Source organism: Nymphalis io, chromosome 5 (assembly GCF_905147045.1).
Source record: "Nymphalis io chromosome 5, ilAglIoxx1.1, whole genome shotgun sequence".
Classification (NCBI taxonomy): Eukaryota; Metazoa; Arthropoda; class Insecta; order Lepidoptera; family Nymphalidae; genus Nymphalis; species Nymphalis io.
Genome location: NC_065892.1, coordinates 5443169 through 5466106, shown reverse-complemented (window position 1 = coordinate 5466106; position 22938 = coordinate 5443169). Strand labels below are relative to the sequence as shown.

The following is a 22938-nucleotide window of genomic DNA, read 5'->3' as shown; positions in this document are numbered from 1 at the left end:
GTCTTGAGCGTGTAGGCTATCTTGAGATACTGGCGTATATTATTGAGAGACGGATCCAGGTATGAGGCTAACCAATACTCAAAGACCGATGGAATAATATATATTTATTTACGACACGTCACAATTGTTTGAGTACCCTGTACTGACTGATTGATTAATGTATTATAATAATCTAATAATAAATTGTTATGATTTCGTCACGCCAAATATGGAGTACAACTAAAAAGGCGATGTGCTGACGGCACATGTCGGTTGAGCAAAGTAACACAGCAGTCGACGCGTGTTTGCAAGTTCGATTCACTCAATTCATGGTACCTATCGTTCAAGTTTTTTTACTTTCCCGATTTGATTCTAGTGGATTTTTATTAGGTCGCTAACTCCAAAAATAAATAAATTAAAATATTAATAATTTAAGTTTAAATATATTTATTTTCTTCATATTACATGTGTATGTATGTTCTTTGACCCGGTAAATTTATATGGTTAGATTTGTTTAAACAATAATATCGAATTTGTAATATTTTTACAAAGTAGTAAAAAAAGTGACACGGTGTGACTTTTATCATATCATATCATATCATGTGACAGTCATCTTTAATAAGATTAAATTGAATGTTAAGCTACCATCGGTTTTAAGTTACATCGTAGAGATAACAAGAACTGGGGGTTAGACAAAGTTTCGACATTAATTGACGAAGAATTTTGAATTTCTCTTTCATGCAAATTATTCCTGTTAATTGTTTAAAAGACAATATCAAAGTCATTGAATAGCTTAATAAGCGATTAACGACATCATTTTTCGACCGTCATTCGAATACCTACATTTTGGAAACTCAGTTATAAGCTGTATAAAATTAAAAGACTGTTTAAAAGCTTGTTTAAAAAAGAGAGGCAATCATCATCACGCCATAACAAAAAAAAAATACATTTTTATTCTATGCATTAAGTACTTCTGCGTTTAATTATAAAATGATAATTAACACAATCTGGTTTGAAGAGAATGAAAGGAGGGATTAAGGATAAAATCTTAGTAGTCTATTACTATGTATTCTGATTATATACTTAAAACAAGTAAATTAACTTTATTATGTTATGTTAATAACTTTAACTACTTTTGATGGTGGCTAATGAAACAAACGCTACATTCAAAACTATTTATTGTAAAGTATCAAATCACATAATTATAATTCATTTAACATGTACGCAATTAATATAAAGAGCATAATTTTATAAAAACATATAATTAAAGATAACAAAGGATTTTTTTCCTTATTCTCTTTATTTTTCATTAAAACGACTAAACTATAATTATAATAAAACGTAGTTTGTTGAGTAATTAAGAATACATTCTAAGTATAGAGAAAAAATAATGGAAGAAAAAATATATTGCCATATATAACGATTCGATTTATATTTATAAAAATAATTTATAAATAATTATTTTTATAGAGACGCGTATGAAAAAAAAAATTTTTTTTTAAAAATGCACCTTTCAAAAATGGCCTCTTTTACACTGACATTATCACTGAACATATTATGTTCTTAAAGAAAAAAATCCCTAATAATAAATATGTAATTGTAGCATAATTGATACATACACGTCTAATATTTAACTACATAAACATTTCTCAACACATACAAGAGATACACGACCTACTTTATAAAGACCTTTTTTAATGTGCCTTGATCCATACTATGACCATTTTCAATAAACTACCTTAAACTGTACTGTACTGTCCATATGTTGAAACAATTTATATCTAAACAACACACTTATGTTCACAGTTCTATTGGGAAAGGAAAGAGCGCATATCCGTCTGTTTATGATCCTTGGCATCAATATAGAGTTTTGATTACGAGACGAGCTGGTGAAATTATTTATTTATTTATACTTGAACTACAAAATACACATAAAACAAAAATTAAAAGATAAAACTGAATAAAGGAATAGCAACTTATCTCTTACTAGGGATCTCCTTTAAAACTCTTTAAAATAGAATTTGAGATTAATTTAATTGTAGATATCAACAAAAATGTATTATTTGTCTGCAGTTACAAAAAAAAGCATTATCAGTGTAAGATATTCAAAGGCTTTGATGTCAATGTCTGCATTAAGAGTCACTTCAGAGTCTCCTCATTAGATAACTTATTAATATGTTGGATTAATGCTCCGAACACAAAAACTTCCCAAAGACATTATCCTCGACTAAGCCATATTTATGTAAAATTGTTCGTAGAATAAAAAAACCAGAGACAGGGGCGGATTTGATATCTTTGTCATGCTAGAAGTCATAGGCCTTATAAATACTCCTTATGAAGAGCGAAAAATTAGCAATGATTTATAAGAATTAAAGTTTTATTTTACGAGTCGCGATGGTCGCAGTCCTTGGTTTTTAAGCCATGACGTGTAATCTACACAGAAGGCGCTACCGAAAAAAGCAAATCAACCAAGTTTTGCCTAATTGTTTGTGCATATTCGGTCTATTAGTAAATCCGCCCCTGCCTACAGAAACTTAAGTATAAAAAAATTCTAGTTATAATATTTCATTATGATCCCTTTGGCGTTATAAATCTAATTTGCGTTTTTACTTAAAATAACATAAAAATATTGATACACAATATAATTATCATTTGATTGATAATATATATTAATGACTTTGAACTTTGATTACATTTTACTAATTCAATATGTGTTACAATATCAATATAATATATCAATATTTACAAAACATATTTATATGAAAAAAAGATACTTAAATTAGTTTTTTATGGATATTTATATTATTGCTTTTATTATCTAATATAATATAATTTATGACAAGTTTTATATACTCCAAAAAATATACTGTAATATATTATATTATAATCTTAGAACGCTTTTCAAATCTTAAAGTATTCACCAGTAAGTAAAAATAAGTAGATAACTTAAACCATTAAACAAACATATTTATACATTATAATATATTTTTATAGGTTATAACATAGCACGCAATGAATACCTACGTTCATTTGTTTGCAATATAATCAACAATACATACATTATACATATAAAATATATTATCATTTTATTTCAAATTGAAAACATTCAGCTGTGCAATTCTGTTTGAACTCACACTATATTACACTTGTAAAATGTTCAAAGTCGACTTACGGTGATATGCTATTTTGATATATCCTTTAATAATTATAATAGTCAATATTGCATATCACTTTGTGACCGTTTTAAGCAGACAACATGATGCGATGAATAATAAATAAAATTATTCATCGCATTATGACATTACTATTTTTGAAAGAGATATATATAAAAACATATTAGTATATATATATATATATATATATATTCATGTACTTACTTATATATATATATATATATATATATATATATATATATATATATGACATAGTGAGTCACTATTAGACGGTCCATTAAATATTTTTACAAATATTTACCTTTTTATAAATATATTGATATAAATTTTCCATCTGGAATAGGGTGAAATGGCATCTTACAATTTCCTCAGCGGTGGTGACTCCGCGACGCTCGGAGTAAGTGACAACCTTCTTATGTTGGGCTTGTCGTACTCCTCCATCGATATTCCACGCGACATTCGCCGTTCGACTCCTGGTGGTGGTAACGACGTCAACTGGCTTTGACCTTGACAGAACAATAGCAACGACTGTGCTACTTTTGCCGGCTGTAAACAATTTTTATGATAATCATACCTATATGTATATCTTAAAAACGATATTGCGTTTGCATTTTCTATAGTTACTAAATCACAGAAATATATATATTTTTTATTATTTCGATACTGCGATTTTATTCCACATTAATTCCACAATTTTTTTTTAAATTAAAGTTACAACCAAATCGAAGAAATACAATTAAAATTTAATTTAATTTTAAATTAGTATAGTAGGATTTTAATTCAATTATTAGATATTATCTATTAAAATTATTAAATTAAAGGCAGTCAATAAAACAAGGTGTTGTGTTAATTAATATTTTTTGTTTTAATGTCGCATTTATTCATGTACTTACTTACACGCATATCACATTACAAAATATTCAATTAATGGTGAATAATTTTAATGGCTTTATAATTGGTTGTATAAATGGCAATTTATATAAATTAATACTTATCTAAGCCTAAAAAAAACTTAAATTCGATTAGAATAATAACCGTGAATATGATTTTAATCTTTGGTTTTTAAAAAATAAATTAAAAAATACAAGTATGGAGGTCTAAATTTATTTCACGGCTACAATGAAAAAAAAAAGATCCTGAGAGTATAAAATTTTTAATCTTCATTCATAGCTCGTATTATGTCAATGATCGCTTCAATAAACAGTTACTGTTCTATTTATATTTTTTAACGTATATTTAAAGATAATGCATAAACTATATTATCACCATTACCTTTAAAATAATTTCCTTTAAAACAAAGAAATCATACAAATCGATACGTTCATAACGACGGCATATGATTTATTTTTGTTCGAAAGTGACCTGGACCAATTATTTTAAGACTTGAAAACATTGTTCATATTCATCTTTACATAAACCAATAAGTTTTTGAGATTCTTCCCAAAGTTTACAAGCCAATTGATCATCATACGCAGTCTGTTTGGCTCGAGATAATTTGCAATTCTTAAAAAACTCCCCACTCATGAGCCCAGCCTTCTTATCCAAGGCCACATGGATAGCGGTTTGCGCACCCTCCCAAGGAGTTTTGAATAGAACCGAGAATAAAAATGTTATAAAACCACCGTAGTACTTTCCTGCCGTGTTAAAAATAGTAGTACCAACAGCACCTGGATCCACGGAGTTAACTTTAACATTAAATTCTTTTATATCTTTCAACCTCTTTGCTAACTCTCGAGTAAATAATATCAAACATAGTTTGCTATTTGCATACAATCGTATTGGATACCAATAATTGGGACAATTTATTTTATCAAAATTAACGCTTCCTATATTGTGCAAAATTGACGCTGTATTCACAATTCTAGAAGGTTCCAAGGTGTTTCCCGTCTTTCTCAATAAAGGCAGCAGTAATAACGTTAATAAGAATTGTCCAAAATAATTCACTTGCATTGTGAAATTCAGCCCATCTTTTGTAGTAAAATCTTCGACGTTACCAACACCTGCATTGTTAATTAAAATGTCCAGTCTTTTTTCAGTTTTGATGACATCATCCGCAAATTTACGTATCGATGCAGTAGATGATAGATCAAGGAGTTTAAAAATAACTTCTTCGTTGCCAGTTTTGTCGACGATGAATTTCCTCCCACGAGTACCTTCATCGACAAATGGACAAGCTACGATCACTCGAGCTCCTCTATCAGCGAAATCCGTGGCAATACGGAGACCCATTCCTGACGTTCCTCCAGTAACTATAGCCGTTTTTCCATCAAGTCTCTTTTTAGATTTGCATATTATATTTGTGTTTTTCTGATACAAGCCAACAACCATAGCTAGCATTACTATAACAATGATTAAATACAGAATAATCATTTTTAGTAACACAGCACTAAAGGGAATTTTCTTAAAAACTATATTATATTGCTTGACCCGCAAGAGCGCACCAAACAGGTCGCGGCAGTAACTGCGCTTATCGTGGTAACTCGTACAGTTCCACCCACTTTTACTTTCAAGCGATGTAATACCGGAGACGTTATATTAGTGTTCAGTAGCGAGGAAATATATACGAGCATGATGTGCGTTTTAAATAACATTCGCGCAAAATAATCAACTTAGGAATAAATTCATAATATTATAATACATAAATAAATAAATTTCAATAATTGAAAATGAGTCAACACACGTTGCTGATAATTAATCGTTTTTAAATTACATTTAGTGTACCATATGACATTGATAAACACGATAATGTACCCGAGTTCGAATCTTTCTGCCTAAAAATATCTATGCACTAAATTTCACGTCAGGCGATCGAAATCTGCAGTATGCAATACTTTTTTTTAAAAACCTTAAGAAATCGTAAGGAATTATTTAAAAAAAAAAAACTTTATGTCGAATTTGCAATACATTAAAGAGAAGCAGTTAAGATAAATATACACTAGAAAACGAAAATAAGTAAATAGATGCAACGCAATATTACTTCTAATCTTGTCACTCTATACAATAGCAACCTTAATACCACATAACCACTTCGTAATACTGTGATTAAGATGCGAGGAATATTTGAGAAGACGCATAACTTAGACAATACTAGATTATTAATATAGTTGCAGTGTGTAGTGATTATTTTACTCGCTTTGAGAAATTCAAGAGTGCTAATTTATTATAAGAGTGCCTTCGTTATTGTTTATAGTACATTTTCAGCATTGTCATTAATGTTATGGATAAATGTGAGTGAAGTCAATGTCCCACTGCTGGGTCTTCTTTCTTTTTGGTGTGAAGAAAAAAAAAAGAAGTGAGAATTTATTCCACCTCGCTGCGATGCATTCCATTGCGGATTGATGGATACTAATGTGGTAAATTTTCCTCAAAATGTTTTTAAGCACATTAAAGTCAACCCATAGCTTCAAACTCTGTATTCAATCATATTAATATCGCTTTGTATTTTTTGTTCTTCTAACATCTAGGTTATTATTTAAGAACTAACTCGAAAGTCACCGCAGTAATCGGTCGTGAAATGTCAGAAAGTTATACGCGACGTTGACCATAATAATTATAACATTTCAAGAATACACGCATCAAAATAGTATAACACCATTAGGGTCCGTTCACACAGACCGGCTCGGAGAGGAGAGCAGATTTTTATCACGTTGGAAACAGTGTTTTGAGTGATTGTAGTAAAGTTTATTTTTGCATTTGCACCTTTTTTGTCATTAAAAATGCCTGAACGCGCTTCGTGTGAAGTAATAAAAGGAGCCGACCGGCTCCGGTACTATTTATTGTCATCATAATCAACCCTTCGTCGTCCACTGTTGGACATAGGCCTCTCAATTTTGTCACCAGTGCCAATTAAAATAGTTTGAGTTTTGTTCATATGAATGGTATTATATTGACGCTATATTTGATAATTTAGATTTTTCTTTTAACAAAGGTTTATAGAAAGCGTTTTTAAGCAGTTATATTTATAGTAAATCATGATAAATAAAGCATCGAAGTATTCAAGATCCATATGTAATTAGCATATTGTATTGACGAATATATAATATAATTTTAATTAATCTGCTTATCTGTCATGTCAACGCTATAGGAAGTTTAAATAATAACTTTAAACAATTTGCAAGTAGATAAAAACATTATCTTTAAATTTGATTATACTCACAGCTTCAGCTAGGACATCTCCAGCACGCTCTACCTTGAGTATAGTCACTTTGTCCTTATCAAGTTCCTTGTACATCTTCTCTACCACAGTGGCGTATGGACTTAACATTCCAGTGATCAGAAGTATGTCCGGTTGGCAGCCTTTAAGGATTAGATCTTTCCGACTGAAACAAGTATAGTAAAAAATTAAGACGTCATTAATATTCATCTGTTAAGCAAAAGCTTATTAATTGAGAGTTAAAGAATACACAACTCTTATAAAGAAAGAAAAAATATAATACAAAGAACAAAAATAAATTAATGAAAAATATGTAAACATTTATAGTATTAACGTGTATGCATAATTGACTCACTTATAATAACGATTTAATTATCTCTAATTGTTTTGCGAACTGATGGCCTTTTGCAACATAGCAGAAAATTATTATTTATAAGAATATAATTAAAAACTATACTGAAATAATTTATTTTCATTGGATTTTATTTTTTCAATTTAATTAATAAATTTATACGATGAATCGAAAAATACGTTAAATACATAATTTCCATGTAGAAAATTATCCACTCGCCAGCTCTATGGTAGCATAACAGGGCCTACAACTTAAAATCGTTCCAGTCGAATAGGAGGAGTTCAGTTCGGGGATTAGGAGGAGTTATATATGTATATAAAGATATAAACTTAATTAATAATGAGAATGTACGGGAGCCATAAGAGATCAACATATTTGTTTCAACATCACAATTATACGAAACACTATTATTTAATATATGATAATTAACGATGTACTGGTCAGTTACTTACTTGATGAAAGCGCGCACGTACTGTTTTATGTTATGCGTGTTCAGGTTCCCGCGAAGACGCGAGCGGTACTCCGACAGCATGCGTTCGCGCTCACGCTCCCCTGACTCCGTGGAGTCGCTCGTGATTTGCTATTCAAATTATATAAATTTCATATTAAGTCCATTTTTGCATTATCGTACTCATAAAAAATACTATAACACTTCAATGACACGAGTATTTATCGCTTTACTTCTGTAAAAATATATTGAGACACGTGACGTGATCGACCTGATATATTTCAGCAACGGCAGCTCGAAAAATTGAATTAAATTGATTATACATTAAAATTATCTACGACAATATCAACAAATCATCCAAATACAATAGAAACCAGATCAATCTATAGATATAAATGTTGTGTTTATAATATATTTAGTTCATAGTTTAAAATAGATAGCTTATTAAACTCGAACTCGCCGGCCCGAATAAATGAGAGATCGGAAAGCATAAAATTATCCAACATGTATAATACGTATAAAACAAAGCCCTTCCTGCCGCGTCAATCAGTCTATCTCTGAATGCGATAAAATCAAATACTGTACGGACTTTCATAAGGCTTCCACCAATGAAAGGAATGATTCATGAGAAAGCTTTAAGTATATAATTCAAAAAATCTAAAGTAATAAGTATGTAGTTCATGCGATGAAAAAATGGTAATGTATAACAACGCTAAGTCACCTAACGCTCTTTGATCCATCTAATAAAATCGTTGATAATATATATATATATATATATATTTAGAAAACATAACGTTAGATATACGATTATATAACCAATAAAATATACGGAAATAATAAAGATTAAGAAAGAAAAATCTATAATGATTTTAAAAGATATGAACGAAGAAAGCAATTTATACAGACTTTTGTAAGTTAATTAGTTTTATTTCATTGTGTTTAATTTATTAACTGTATTTTTAGTAGATTTATTTTCCTTTCAAAAACTATATTAAAATGCATACGTTTAATGTTGGTTAGTTTGTTAGTAATGTAATCTATTTTCTTAGAACGTCAATTTTGTTGTTAATATAAGAGCTTCAAGTTAAGAAAATAATTAGAAATTGTAAGTATTTATGAAAAAAAGCCTTTAGTTTACAATCAATTGAGATAACATATATTGAAAATCCACATGTTTATATATAGAACAGTTACAGACTGTTTATTTACCTTATTTATTTACAAATTAAATAAAAATCGAAAGTTAAAATTCTAAGAAAATAAATAGAAAGCTGATAAGGAAAATGTTTTATAATGGCAATACAAATGTAATCTAACACTACTTAGTTACTTACACACATATTAGGCAAGAACACACGAAGCAGTACACATAAACAATCAGCTCCATACAAAAAAGAAAACGGCAAAAAAAAAAACAAATTCCTTACCTGATTTATGGTTCAATCGATATAATTTTGAACAACTGTATTTGATGTTTGACGCAATTCTAGTTTGTTTGTTGCGTTTTTCTAAAATGATTTTACATTTACTTAAAAAAATAAGAAATAACTTAATGTTGATAAATCATTTAATGTTGTATCAAGGTAAAGTGTTAATAAATATCTGTCAATTTTTATCGAATCAAACTATCAATTAAATTAAACTGTTAAGACTTTTCTTTAAACTTATCAACCTTTAAGATAATAGTAATTAAAATATTTCAAATTAAAAAATACAGTTGTCCAAATTAAGCGTTAGTTTTTAGTGATGTTAGTTGCAAAACAAAGAAACATTACCTGATAGTTATAGTCAAGGATCTCTGTCGTAAAACTCACGTGTCCGAACTTATGGTAGATGAGAAAATCTTCCTCCGACTGAGAGAAATTAGTTCCTCTCCAGCGAGAGAACCTCGTGCGGAACGCATCGGCTACAGATGAAGTAGAGCCCGTGCAGTTGACGAGGATCAGACCGAGCAGACGACGCGGATGGGCCAATCCGCATCGAGCGAGGATATTCGCCCCAGCGCCTTCCCCGAGACCAACGGCATATTTCACGTGTAGGAAGTCCAACACTGTTATAAGGTCTTCGCCAAGAGTTTGCAACGATGGGAACGGATAGCTGAAATGAAGAATAAAGAAAACATATTATTTAAATTATCCTTAACTAGACATTGTAATTATTCTAAATTATCCCTTAGTCCTTTTTGCAAAATTGAATTTGTTTTATATTTACAATTTAAATTACGCAATTATTTATTAATGAACTAAATAGGTATACCCTAATTACCTAGTTAGAAACACAACAGAAATGTAAAAAGGAGATTCAAACCTCAATTGGGTTTTAAAAAAATAAGTTTCTAATATAATTGTTCTAACAACAAATCTGTTGGAAGTATGTTCTTAAAGAATTAAAAAAATAATTTTAATAAAAATGAGATAATTTAATTACTTTTTATTGCATATTCAATTATTTTCGATTTTTTTTAAATATTTTTATTAATAGAATACATAAAAAGTATACATAAAAAAATATATTATTAACTTTACTAGCACATATAAAGTAAAAATTACAATGTATTTAAAATTAAACGTATTCTAGCCAGTGAGAGCGCAATAATAAAAATTACAGTAAACTCACGATTCAGGTAGATCAGGGGAATTTTCCTCGTGTCCTGGAACATCGGCGTGTATGAAGCAGGACCGCTCCTTGATCTCGGCCATAGCAGGGTGGTTTATAAAATCCACCATTGAAGTATCTGAGTTAACAATACATTTACTATCGTTTATATGTATATGCTTAATATTTATTTATATTATATACATATATGCGAAATAAATTGATGTAATAATTTGTGCATTAAACAAAATACAGTATATACTTTACTTGGCTCAGCGTGTTCTTAGTGATATCGCTTTTTTTTTCTTTTTTTATTTATAGAAGGCAGACGAGCATATGGGCCACCTGATGGTAAATGGTCACCAACCACCATAGACAATGGCGTAGTAAGAAATAATAACCATCGCTTACATCACCAATGCGCCACCAACCTTGGGTACTAAGATGTTATGTCCCTTGTGCCTGTAATTACACTGGCTCACTCACCCTTCAAACCGGAACACAACAATACCAAGTACTGCTGTTTTGCGGTAGAACATCTGATGAGTGGGTGGTACCTACCCAGACGAGCTTGCACAAAGCTCTACCACCAGTGTTTTTTCACGCTTTGTTCAACCATATATTTGGTGTAATCGAAAATATCTTTATATACCAAAATTTAAGTTACTTTGAATGATGGGCGATTTTCACACGAAACGTCTACTATGTATTCTTTTACTGCCGAAGCATATGAAACTAGTGCTTGGCCTGGCTTGCAACCACAATATTTGATATATATTGAGATTCAAGTGTATCCATTGAGCTATCTCGACTCATATATTTAAGAAAAATGTGACTCTAATTTCAAGCATAATATACTTTACAACCTAATGTACAAATTCCACTACTCGTTATTATTTTTTATTTTAGTTAAAGATGTTTTTCGTCAATTAGAGAATTTTTTAATTTTTCATATGTTATGTTAGCTTATAATTAATATATATATTGTTACAATATTTTTATATACATATTTCAATAAGACAATTTCTATTGATAAAATGAAATAAAATAAAATACTCGAAACTCAAAATAGTTTCGGTAGGGTTTATATACAAGACCTCTTTTTATATGATGAAGCTTCATAGTGAGTATGTAAGACTTACGATTGGTGCCGAGATCGTGAACAGTTAGGAAGACGCATCTCTTGTCTTGCTGGCTCAAATCGCCCTGGAATAGCAACAAAAAATTAGTTAATAAGTACGCACTTTTTCATTTTAAATTCAATAATCGGATTGTTTATTATGTACTTTATAAATGGTACTAGTTAATTGGAGATTATATAAAAGTATTATATAAAATTGTGTACCTCTTTGTGATTAGAACTTCCTTAGGAAAGAATACTATTAAAATGCTCGGACATTTAAAGCCCACTTACTATATTAAAGAAAAAAAAAACGTACATTGTTTTATTGAAACACTAGTCCAGTCACTACTAACATTCCGATGGAAATATAAAAATCTTTTATAGCTTACGAAAAAAAAGGTAATAATATTAAATTCAATTGGTACTCTACATATTTATTTATATTACTTCGTTTTATTTGTTTATTTTTTATATAACATATATATTTATTTTAAGTCTTTCTGATGAAGATTAACGGTATAAAATGAAATCAATGAAACTCCAATGAAGTTGTTTTACAAGGGTACAGCGCAAGCAATTGTCGTACCTATTATAAAAATAAAAGACGTAATATATGCTGCATACTAAGCATAATAATTTAGTATGTATTTATAAAGAAAAAAAAATTACCTGTCCATATCTTGGAATTATTCCCTGGTACGCAGCACAAAAGGTTAATAAACAAAATATAGATTTAATCAATTAATAAGTCAATAGACATAGTCAGTCATAGCAACTGGTAATAAAACAATGTCCACCAATATCTATATGATTATTATAAGATCAGTGTATAAAAATGGATGTTGATCTGCTGATTTGTGATTATAATTCATCTCGAGCTTTACGGTGAAGGAAAACATCATGAGGAATCCTGCATATGTATAATTTCACTGAAATTCTGCCACATTTCTATTACACCAACCCGCACTGCAGCAGCGTGGTGGAATAAGCTCCAAGCCTTCTCGTCAAAAAGGGAGAGGAGGCCTTTAGTCCAGCAGTGGGACATTCTCAAACATAACATTTTAGTTCCCAAGTTTGGTGGCGCATTGGCGACGTAAGCGATGGTTAACATTTCTTACAACAGATATATATACACATCTTACTTACCATCAGGTGGCCTATTTGCTCGACAGCCTAAATTTATACAAAAAAGTAGCAGCGAAAATTTACCTAAATATCTATTTGTAACAAAACTGAAAGATTGCAATCTGAAAGGTGAATAAAACCGAGTAAAAACACTTATAAGTTCATCTTAGAAAAAAAAATTTAAGTTATACGTTCACGTTTAAAAGCATGGAATAACGCAATTCTTTAAACAACTTTTGACTCAAAATCTACTTCGGCAACCAATATAGTTCTACTAACAAATATAATTATCCTGAAAAAATTAAGGCTAATATAACCCTTGGTCTGTTTGAATGTCTTGGTCTGTGGGAATGGTGTCGGTATTATAGCCAATTTTTTCGCCACATTTGCGCGATAAATGAAATGTCAAGGATCTTTTTTCTCACACCGCTTATTATAAGCTGTGGTATAAGACCGGCGTTACAAAAAAGCAACATTTGTGTAAAGTTTCGCGTAGACATTTCGTTGACTTTCACAAGGAATAATCGAATGGCAACGGTGAAAATTATCTTCGCCAATGTAACGAGCATTCAGAATATTGGGCCAATTGAAATAACTTATACAATTTTTAATATTACTAAGAATAAATATAAAAAAGAAAATTGACGAAAAATAAATTTATTTATTTTACATCAAGAGCCATTAATCTCATTATAATTTTGAAGTAGAAAAGCTACTTTAATGCTTTAATACTACTACTACTTAATACTACTATATATAGTAGTAGAATTAAAGCATTGATTCCAATTAAAGCATTATTAAAACATTGATTCCAAGTAAAATTATAATGAGATTAATGCTTCTTGAAGTAAAATAAATAAATTTATTTTTCTTCAATTATTTTTTTTTATATTTATTCTAAATCCCTTCGATATAAATTAGATGCAAAAGTTTCAATATTTAAGATGTTTATACGTTGCTTTCAACTGAAAATTTTAAGATCGAGACTAACTCAACACGTTTAAATTGTTCGTTCTAGATTTCACCAGAGTTATCATCATCACGTAAAATGCTTTTAAATAATAACCAATAAATATAACTTTATAAATAAATAACATCTAAAATTATGTTAGTTCGGGAAATAAATATATATTCATGCTTAAATTTTGAAAGACCTACATCGCAATTAATAACATAATTTGCAGCTTTCCCATTCTTAAAGCATCTTATTAGCGAATTAAACTTATTAATAAAAATAAAATTTTAAATAATACACACTATAGTGTCTTTGCCTTTTACTAATTTTAATTTTTAAAAAAAGCTAATAATTATAAATTTAAACTTACCTGAACGTGAACATGAATGTCTCCACTGCGATCTGTACTGACAACGTATTTCTGAAACAAATGAGAAATACTTCAGAGATTTTAAATTATATATCGATGTCATAACATGGGCCACCTGATAGTAACTACGCCACATACGCCCATGCCCCATAGGTACTGCGCCAGCAACCACGGGATCTAAAATCTTCCTTGTGGTAGTGATAATTAGCACAGCATTAATAACTAACAAAACGTTACCTGTTACTAAAAATTGCAACTTACTCTATATTATTAATTAATTAAAATAATTTTGCCTAAAATAAAATATTTGTATACTGCTACTAGCGGACCCAAGATACACAAAAAATTTACATTACAGTAAGACACGATAAAGCTTCATTCAGAAGAAGCAATGGAGCAATCGGCCCTGCCATGATAAGCGATTTTAATTTATACCGTTTAAAGGTTTTCGAATGTTAAACCTTCTCAACGATTTTCTCTACAAACTACTTTATAATAATACTTTATCGTAATCGAATCGAAACGTAATCGCTTAATGGATTTCCTATTCTACTAATATAACGATCTAGTTGCAGTTTGGTTGAACTTGGATCGGAATACAATCGAGAACGTCTCGTAACCTTCATAAATTGGTAGAATTGAACCCTATAATTACGATTAAAGTTGCATCCTTAAGATAACCTAATAAGTATATTAACATTTGATTCAATAATCTCTATCAATCATTCAATGAATGCTAATGATTTTAAAAGAAATTAATCAATTGTAAAATAAACTATACGTTATTGAGAATAAGATAATCTGGAGCAAACAAATCATTCAGAAGAAGATGCATTTACAGAGATTTGCACGAAACTACCAACAATGTTATTCTAACATACACAAGCTGTGTAGTAATTTCGTATCTTTTGTGAGATGGCGCATATTTAGATGAACTACACAATCGTTATAAAATTAAAAACGTTTTGCCTAATTAGAAAATACAGTAAATACCTCAAAGTAAGATCGATAAAAATGACATTATGACAATAACTGTCAAAATTTGTAATGTATAATGTAATAAAATCATTTATGATCTTTATAAACGTTGCTTAGTTAAGCAATGATTTCTATCATTGTTATTGATTTGACATTCGATAGAAGCATTGACCACTAATCACTTTGTTAGTTTTTCGTATGAATGTCAAATGTTTATAATTTATATTATCCCTTGGTATTTAATTAAGAACATTATCAGATTTAACGTCTCTAAATTTCTGAATATTGCTATATACACAATTCATTTAAACGTAAGCTTATTCTTATTATCTTGAAGACTATAAAGATGATGATAATTTTTTAAATGAAAAACAACTAGATCTAAATATCTAATAAGAGGTCAAGGACCTTTCGAGATTAATTCCTGCTTACCACGATTTATTCCTAAAGTCGAGTCAGCAATTGGCCTGCATTTTTCAATGTAAAATTTCTAATCTGTACTTGTAAATACCTTTGATATAACTCCACACATCTCCATTAGTTACAGTGCAGATGTCATCTCAATATTTACAAACATAAACTCGTTCCATTTGCTTGTTATGATTGTAGCATTTTGACACATAGCCAATCGTAGGCGCACGAATTTAGTTTTAATACACATTTGTAACATTCAGCGCAGCGGCTTTGACGCTTACGCAAATATAAATCTTGTGACTGCTTACTAAATGTGATAATGCAATATACGATGGATATCGAATGCATAGTTTTATGACAAACATCCAAACGTATATAAAATACTCTACTTTCGTCATACTCTAACCTAAAAATGTACCGGTTACAAAATATGAAGCCTGATCTATATAAATAAAAGAATAACTAACAATGAGCTGGTATTTAGTAAAACTGGTATTTAGTAATGCTGAATTATAACGCGAGCGAAGCGGCGGGTAAAGCGCTAGTTACTAATATAAACCATAAATGCATGTTTAAAACCAAAAAAAAAAAGATTCTAAAATTACACCGACTGAAAATAAAAATATATGTCAGATATTTATTTTTACAAACTGTCTATTCATTACAGATCGGCCCATTTTTACACGACTGCCAAAAAAAGAAGTGTTATATTTTCAAGATTCATGTACGTATTGTATCTATGTATATAAGTTATAAAGTAAGAAAATATATTTATATTTGATCACAAAAGTCCCATAACTTTCATAGAGCATGTAATTGAAAACAATTTTATACATATTAAATTGATCTCCCATTTCTAGCTTCGAAGTTCCCGTTATTTAATAAAATGAGTCCAAGAATATCGACGCAATAGTAAGAAACAATCGTTAGCAATTGACTAATAAACAACAATAGTAATAACCTTGAGACGAATTTAGCTGAGGGCTGGAAGCGTTGTGGGACGCTTAGTTTTATAGTCTAGAAAATCTATACTTAAAAAATCATTTGTTCTGACTATCAACGCACAGCAAAAACTACTGACTTACATTACGGAGCTAGATCGACTTCATGAATTTTGTTGGTGTGACAAAAATGTTACTAAAAATTGTCGTCGTCGATCGCGATGTCGTAGACATTGTGCCTTGTTTAATTAACTACATTTAGGACACTTCTGTGTATTGTCGTTTGTTAAAACAAAAAGGAAGCTCATATGTTCAAACAAATTTAAAAAAATGTTTTTGAGACTTCTCTTCTGTAGTAATAATATTATTATAAATAATTTTGAGATGTTTTTTTTTTTAGAGAAACATAGACAGACCATAACGTTCGGCATCATCAAATCAACACATTTTATATTGTTATTCATTTAAAACGAAACGAAAAATATAATAATGTATAATAAACACTATATTAAAAAATATAGAGTTTAAAATAATATATAATTAAATTTATATTTGAACTTGACGGCGTTACAAGAAAACATGTTAAAACAACATTTATAAAAGCTTTACGTTCAACCCCCAAAACTTACGGCGTCTGCAAACTGTCACGTGGTCACGTCACATCATGTCAGTCGCGTGTGCTAAATTGTGTTTCTAATTATATTTAAATACGAAATACACATCCATGTCCCTACAATACATATCCTTAGTAATAATGTGCCTTTTTTAATTATCTATACAACCATGTACTATAATCTGGCTCATAACAGAACACTAAGCTATAAATAATATTCTCAATAAATATGAAAAATTATAGTATGAATCCCGTGATAGTTTAGGGGTATACGAAAGAAAATATCTATTACAAGCCAATTCTACAATAAAGTCGTGAACCGACTAAATCCGTTAAAATTTGTGTTTCAAAATTAAGTAATAATGAACTTTTCAAATATTATCAATTGCATGCTAAATGACGTCAGGTGCCTTAAAAAGAAACGAAGAGTTTCCTTTTGTTAGTATATCTGTGTTATTCTGTTACTAGCTGCATAGATTGATAAATTTAACGCCCACATGGACTGTTAAAACGAATTGTTTACAAATACTTTATAACCTTGGCGCGCTTATTCCCGTTACTGCTGAAAATTGGTGTAAATAGCTTCCTACACGTTGCTCAATCAATTTTCACTAAAATTGCATTTTATTTAAAATTAATAACAAACTTCACAATTACATTCTCGGATAAAAGGCAAAAATATTAGAATTTACTACTTGTCTTTTATCTTAGAAAGCTAACTAAACATTAATTAGAACAATTTTAATAAAATAAAAGTAGATAGCTAAAAAGAAATGTTTTTGTCTGTTTATTAGTAATAGTACAGTTGCTATCGAAGGAAATTACAAAAAGCAGTAATAAATAAAAAGTCATATCGACAAAATGTCCCATCCTATTATAACAGATATGTTTCGTTCCATCCTAATTTATTGAAATAATAACAAGAAGTCATCCTGACCCATTTCAACCACGGCGACCATTCTCAATCGAGACCAGCCATCTGCACAACACATTATAGTGCACAAGTATATGCGCAAGCAGAAGTGCACTCTCTGATAGGACGGCGACTCCGATGGGACTGTCAAACACAAACAACTTCGTCATTCCGGGTACTTACTGAGAACTAATCGCCAGAAACAAAATCAACAACTTATTATTGGCCCAATCCCGGGCTTTGCTAAACCAATGAGGCAATCCTTAAATCAATATTTCAAAATATAAAAGTTACTTCGCTATGCTACTTTTACGGCGCATACGTCAGAAGCATTTCATATTAAATAAACTAGAAACGAAATCTAGTACAAAATATAAATCACGTACAAAATTGAAATCTCGTTAACATCAAATTCAACCAACGTTGAGCGGAACGATTAATCGATGTTGAAGAGGCGAAACAAAACAGCCGAGATTGAACGCAATATTCGGTATAAGCACCACTCGATCAATGACCGAGTGACTAATTGTACTGCGTTCAAATTTTATATACAGATTTAAAATAAGCCATAAAAACAAACATGAATTTTTACTCAAAATTATTGTTAATTATATTTTTAATCAAAAAATAAAATCGGAAGGCAGATAGGGAAGTGGGGTCCCTGGATAATTAAAATAAGCATTTCTTATATCATCTTTATATCGCCTAATGTCTCTCGTGGCTATTCTAGCTTATTCATCCTCCAAATCAGAACAAGAAAAAGTAAAAATAAATCACTTAGTGAATAATATAAGCTGCACTACACAATAAGATGATTTAGAGAATAGGATAATTGTATAATTAAAAAGAAACATAATTATTATATGCACAAAAGCATATTTTACGACGTGACGTACAAGGAAAATAGTGCAGACTTTGCCTTAAAGTATTATAATAAATTAACACCCGTAGATAAACCTTCTTCAAAATAAAAAAAAACCTTTTTTAAATGTCAATTCATTCAAAGCACTAATGGTCAAAGTGAAGATGCCGACAGGGTCAATTAATCGTTCCCTCGCTATCAATACGACTAAAGCTTCCGCCACTCGTTTCATTAACTTCAACTCTCACAATAGCACGTTATTTCCTTCTGGAAATAATCGAGAAATATTCAATAAAATTTCGCCAGTAAAAATGTTATCTATAGTATTCCTTAATACTGGACTTCCTCCTTAATATTGGACTTCTTCCTTAATACTTGCCTCAAATAAAAAATTCCTTCCCACTTGAACTTAATTGCTAAAATATTTTAAGCGTACCGTAAAATTGTAAATAATTTTGGAATACTTTACACGGACTGTACTTACTACTTTATTGGTGGTAGGGCTTTGTGCAAGCTCGTCTGGGTAGGTACCACCCACTCATCAGATATTCTACCGCAAAACAGCAATACTTGATATTGTTGTGTTCCGGTTTGAAGGGTGAGTGAGCCAGTGTAATTACAGGCACAAGGGACATAAAATCTTAGTTCCCAAGGTTGGTGGCGCATTGGATATGTAAGCGATGGTTGACATTTCTTACAATGCCAATGTCTAAGAGCGTTGGTGACCACTTACCATCAGGTGGCCCATATGCTCGTCCGCCTTCCTATTCTATAAAAAAAAAAAAAACTTATATACGTATAAAAACTTTAAATAACCTAAAATAAATACCTTACTTAACATTAACATTCTATCTAATTTACCTTGTGATTTGCGAAAAGTTAAAGATATCGGCTATTGTCTTGTCTACGATGTCCTTCCTTATTCATATTTTATATTCAGGTTTTTACTTATGTATTTGCAATACTATGTTTGGATATGATAAAAAGATTTAACTCGGCAAAGCTAATTCTCTTCCGTTTCTGTTTATTAGTTCATGTGACATTTGCGGTTTTCTTTTACGTTCTGGAGTAAATTTTAAAGAATCCACCTCTATATTAAACGAACAGTTTATTAATACACCTTGATTAATTGAAAATTAAGAAACGCGAATACGGTCAATTCGAAACTTTATAAAGTTTCTGTTGTTCTAATAATCTATGATAATTGAAGTAGCTTTACGATTATGAATGAGTCAACCTCACATCTAAATCGATTGGAGGTGTTGTTTAATATATTTTTCAAAAGTTAATGAAATAACAAAATAGTTAAATAATAAAATTTCGAGGCTGAAAGTATGACATTCAAACATTGTATATATTACAACTCTATATTTATTTGTCTCGAGGCGTATAATAAGGTGTAAATTACTCACAGCTTGTAAATAAAAATACATCAAATTATACCATACGTGATTGATACTCACAGATGCAACAGCGTCAGTACTCATTGCACACTAAGATTAATAAAAGCAATGACGCAAAAGTACATAGTGCGAATTTAAAAAAAAATTAACTGTCCTTATTAGAGTCGTCGTAATAGTCATGAATTTTTTTATCTAAATAATTTCTGGAAAATTCTTAATATTTGTAAGTGTAATCAAGGATAATAACTTGCTTGATGTAAATAAATTTGTGTTTTTGTTTACAATACCCAGCACTTGCTATAACTAACTATATTTGCTATAACTAAAATGTTTTAAATCATTTTTTTTTAGTAAATATGACGTAGAGCTTTTATTTTTATTATTTAATTTAATTTAATTTTTATTAATTTTTTATTAATTATGTTACCCAATTTATTATTGAATATTTATTTAATTTATATTTTTTTGAAGCATATATATTTTTAATGCAACAAATATATCATATTTCTCTAAAGAAATAAACGCCATTGCTTAATTATTTAAGATAAAAGAAAATTATTATTAAGTGAATACTAAAAAAAAATTCAATTAAAAAGTAATTGATTTATCTAAAATGTAAATAGCAAATATATTTATTGAAATAATACCATTTCTACTAAGCAAATCTAAAATTTTACCTGAAACCCCTTTTCATCGGTGTCGGCCATATTAACGGAAACGGGATACAATACGGCAATTAATATTATAATTAGAATACACTTGCAAAGAACAAAATGGCAATATTATAAATTGCCCAAATATTCCCGGCGCGGGTGTTCCGTGTGCGAGCCTGAAGTGCAATGGAAGGCGGAGAAACACGTAGGAGCGTTCACGATACTTTATACGTGTACAATCGGATCCAAATGTTGAATCTTTGGCTCCGAAATAATAAACTAGAAACTAAAACTATTATAATAAACACGTAACTGAATAAAAAAGAACTAAACCACAGTATAAATATATACAGTATTCTGCTTTCATACAAACTGTCGGAACGCTTGTCATACTCTACGCAACACTAAACGTTTCAAGAAATCCTATAATATAAAAGTGACGTAAGCGACAGTAAACAGTATACCTAGGAATTTTTTCACGAATAATTTAAAGTATCACCCGAAAATTTTGACTTATTTTTTTTTTTAATTTAAGAACATATTTTCTTCGTTGTCCATAATGTTGGCATTATAAGAAAATATGTTAATATTTATATAACCTTTTGCAATTAGGTTAAACAAAAAACTAAAAATGAATATATAAAACTTGTACAAACAAAAAAATAAATAAAAAGAACCAATAATGATGTAATAAAAAAATTACATAATATACTTAAATATTAAAAAATATAAATTTTTAACGTTTGGAATAGGCTATTCATTCATTTTAGAAACTAGAATAAAATATAAAACCATTTTTTATATATTTTTTTATCCTTGCAATATTTATAGCTATTAAATAGACTTACTTAACGTTAGTATGTTTGTACCAAGATGATAATCAAAATATGTACTGTTATACTAAGATTTATCTCAACGATGGTACTAGACTTTAAGAGCAGTCAGCCAAGAGGATCGAGCTGCCTATTGGGCTTTTACCACACTATTAAATGACGTAGCCGTAGGTAATTAATCGAAAATGTAGGAAGTGGTCATACGCAGCGTGAAACCTATAGCCAAGAATGTATATGATCAATTTCATATAATTACGATCATGTTTCAGTAAAGATCTAAGTTTTTTCACTGGATAGCGTTGACTTTAACTGCGATTGGAATGAAAACAGCACCATCTAGTGACAATAAACGCTATCGGATATGTAAAAATAGTTTTACTAGGCGCACAAAAACTAATTACTCCTTGTCAAATAACTAAATACCGTAGTAAAGATTTTTTGATAGTCGAATTAGCGCTTTATTGTCATAATTTCCTCAGAAAGACAAAAGATCGTTATGATTACTTTCCGATTCGGTTCCCTGAAAATATTCTAGCTTGTTAAGAAGACAGATTACAAGATGATTTTATTAAAGGCGGCAGCGCTTTACGCAGATCCATCTGGGTATGGCCACCAAAACAGTTTCACTTTGTATCTTTGTACCACTGAGACATAATAATGTGGTAGCACTTATAACACTGGCCGATATGGCAAGGATTTTTTTACAATACTGTATTATAAATAATATATATTAATTTACCGGTTGTTGTAATTTGTTTTTGTAGCCAACTAACACTATAATAATATTTTAATGGCATAATTGTGAGAGGCGCTAATAAAGTAGGTAATATATAGTTAAATTTATAACTAGCTGAGGAACACAAAGGTCGGTTATATGTTAAAAATGACTATTAATTCACATAAGTACTCGTCATAAATTAAAAATGTAGAAGGAGTAAAACGCGTATTAAAATAAAAAATAAATAATATTAACTCTTCTGTAAAGAAAGCAAATTAATAGTTAAGCGTACCTGTGTACTTTAAATATTGCTAATACGCTCCACCGATCACAGTAT

General features: G+C 29.9%; 2 protein-coding genes across 9 annotated transcripts in view; both read right to left on the bottom strand.

Annotated features, from left to right (window-relative positions):
- Positions 1 to 1723: 1723 nt before the first annotated feature.
- The window catches only part of LOC126768521 (uncharacterized protein ZK1073.1), a 39428-nt gene continuing 18213 nt past the window's right edge, over positions 1724 to 22938 (bottom strand). For 6 of the 8 annotated variants that reach the window (XM_050486690.1, XM_050486692.1, XM_050486684.1 and 3 more), the window contains 7 exons: positions 14274 to 14324; positions 11843 to 11906; positions 10722 to 10839; positions 9881 to 10202; positions 8110 to 8237; positions 7309 to 7471; positions 1724 to 3698 (listed from right to left, as the gene is read on the bottom strand). In XM_050486690.1, coding sequence (XP_050342647.1) covers positions 3510 to 3698; positions 7309 to 7471; positions 8110 to 8237; positions 9881 to 10202; positions 10722 to 10839; positions 11843 to 11906; positions 14274 to 14324 — 1035 coding nt within the window. In that variant the 3' untranslated portion in view covers positions 1724 to 3509. Of the gene's footprint in view, positions 3699 to 7308; positions 7472 to 8109; positions 8238 to 9880; positions 10203 to 10721; positions 10840 to 11842; positions 11907 to 14273; positions 14325 to 21074; positions 21227 to 22938 lie in introns of those variants that run through there. The other 2 variants (XM_050486691.1, XM_050486685.1) reach the window with 2 other exon arrangements.
- On the bottom strand, positions 3980 to 6744 carry LOC126768537 (retinol dehydrogenase 11-like). The gene has a single exon (XM_050486711.1). The coding sequence runs from the start codon at positions 5520 to 5522 to the stop codon at positions 4524 to 4526; it is 999 nt and encodes a 332-aa protein (XP_050342668.1). The 5' UTR covers positions 5523 to 6744; the 3' UTR covers positions 3980 to 4523.

Coding starts and splice junctions, on each gene's coding strand:
- LOC126768537 (XM_050486711.1), bottom strand. CDS start 5,522: ATGATTATTCTGTATTTAATCATTGTTATAGTAATGCTAGCTATGGTT.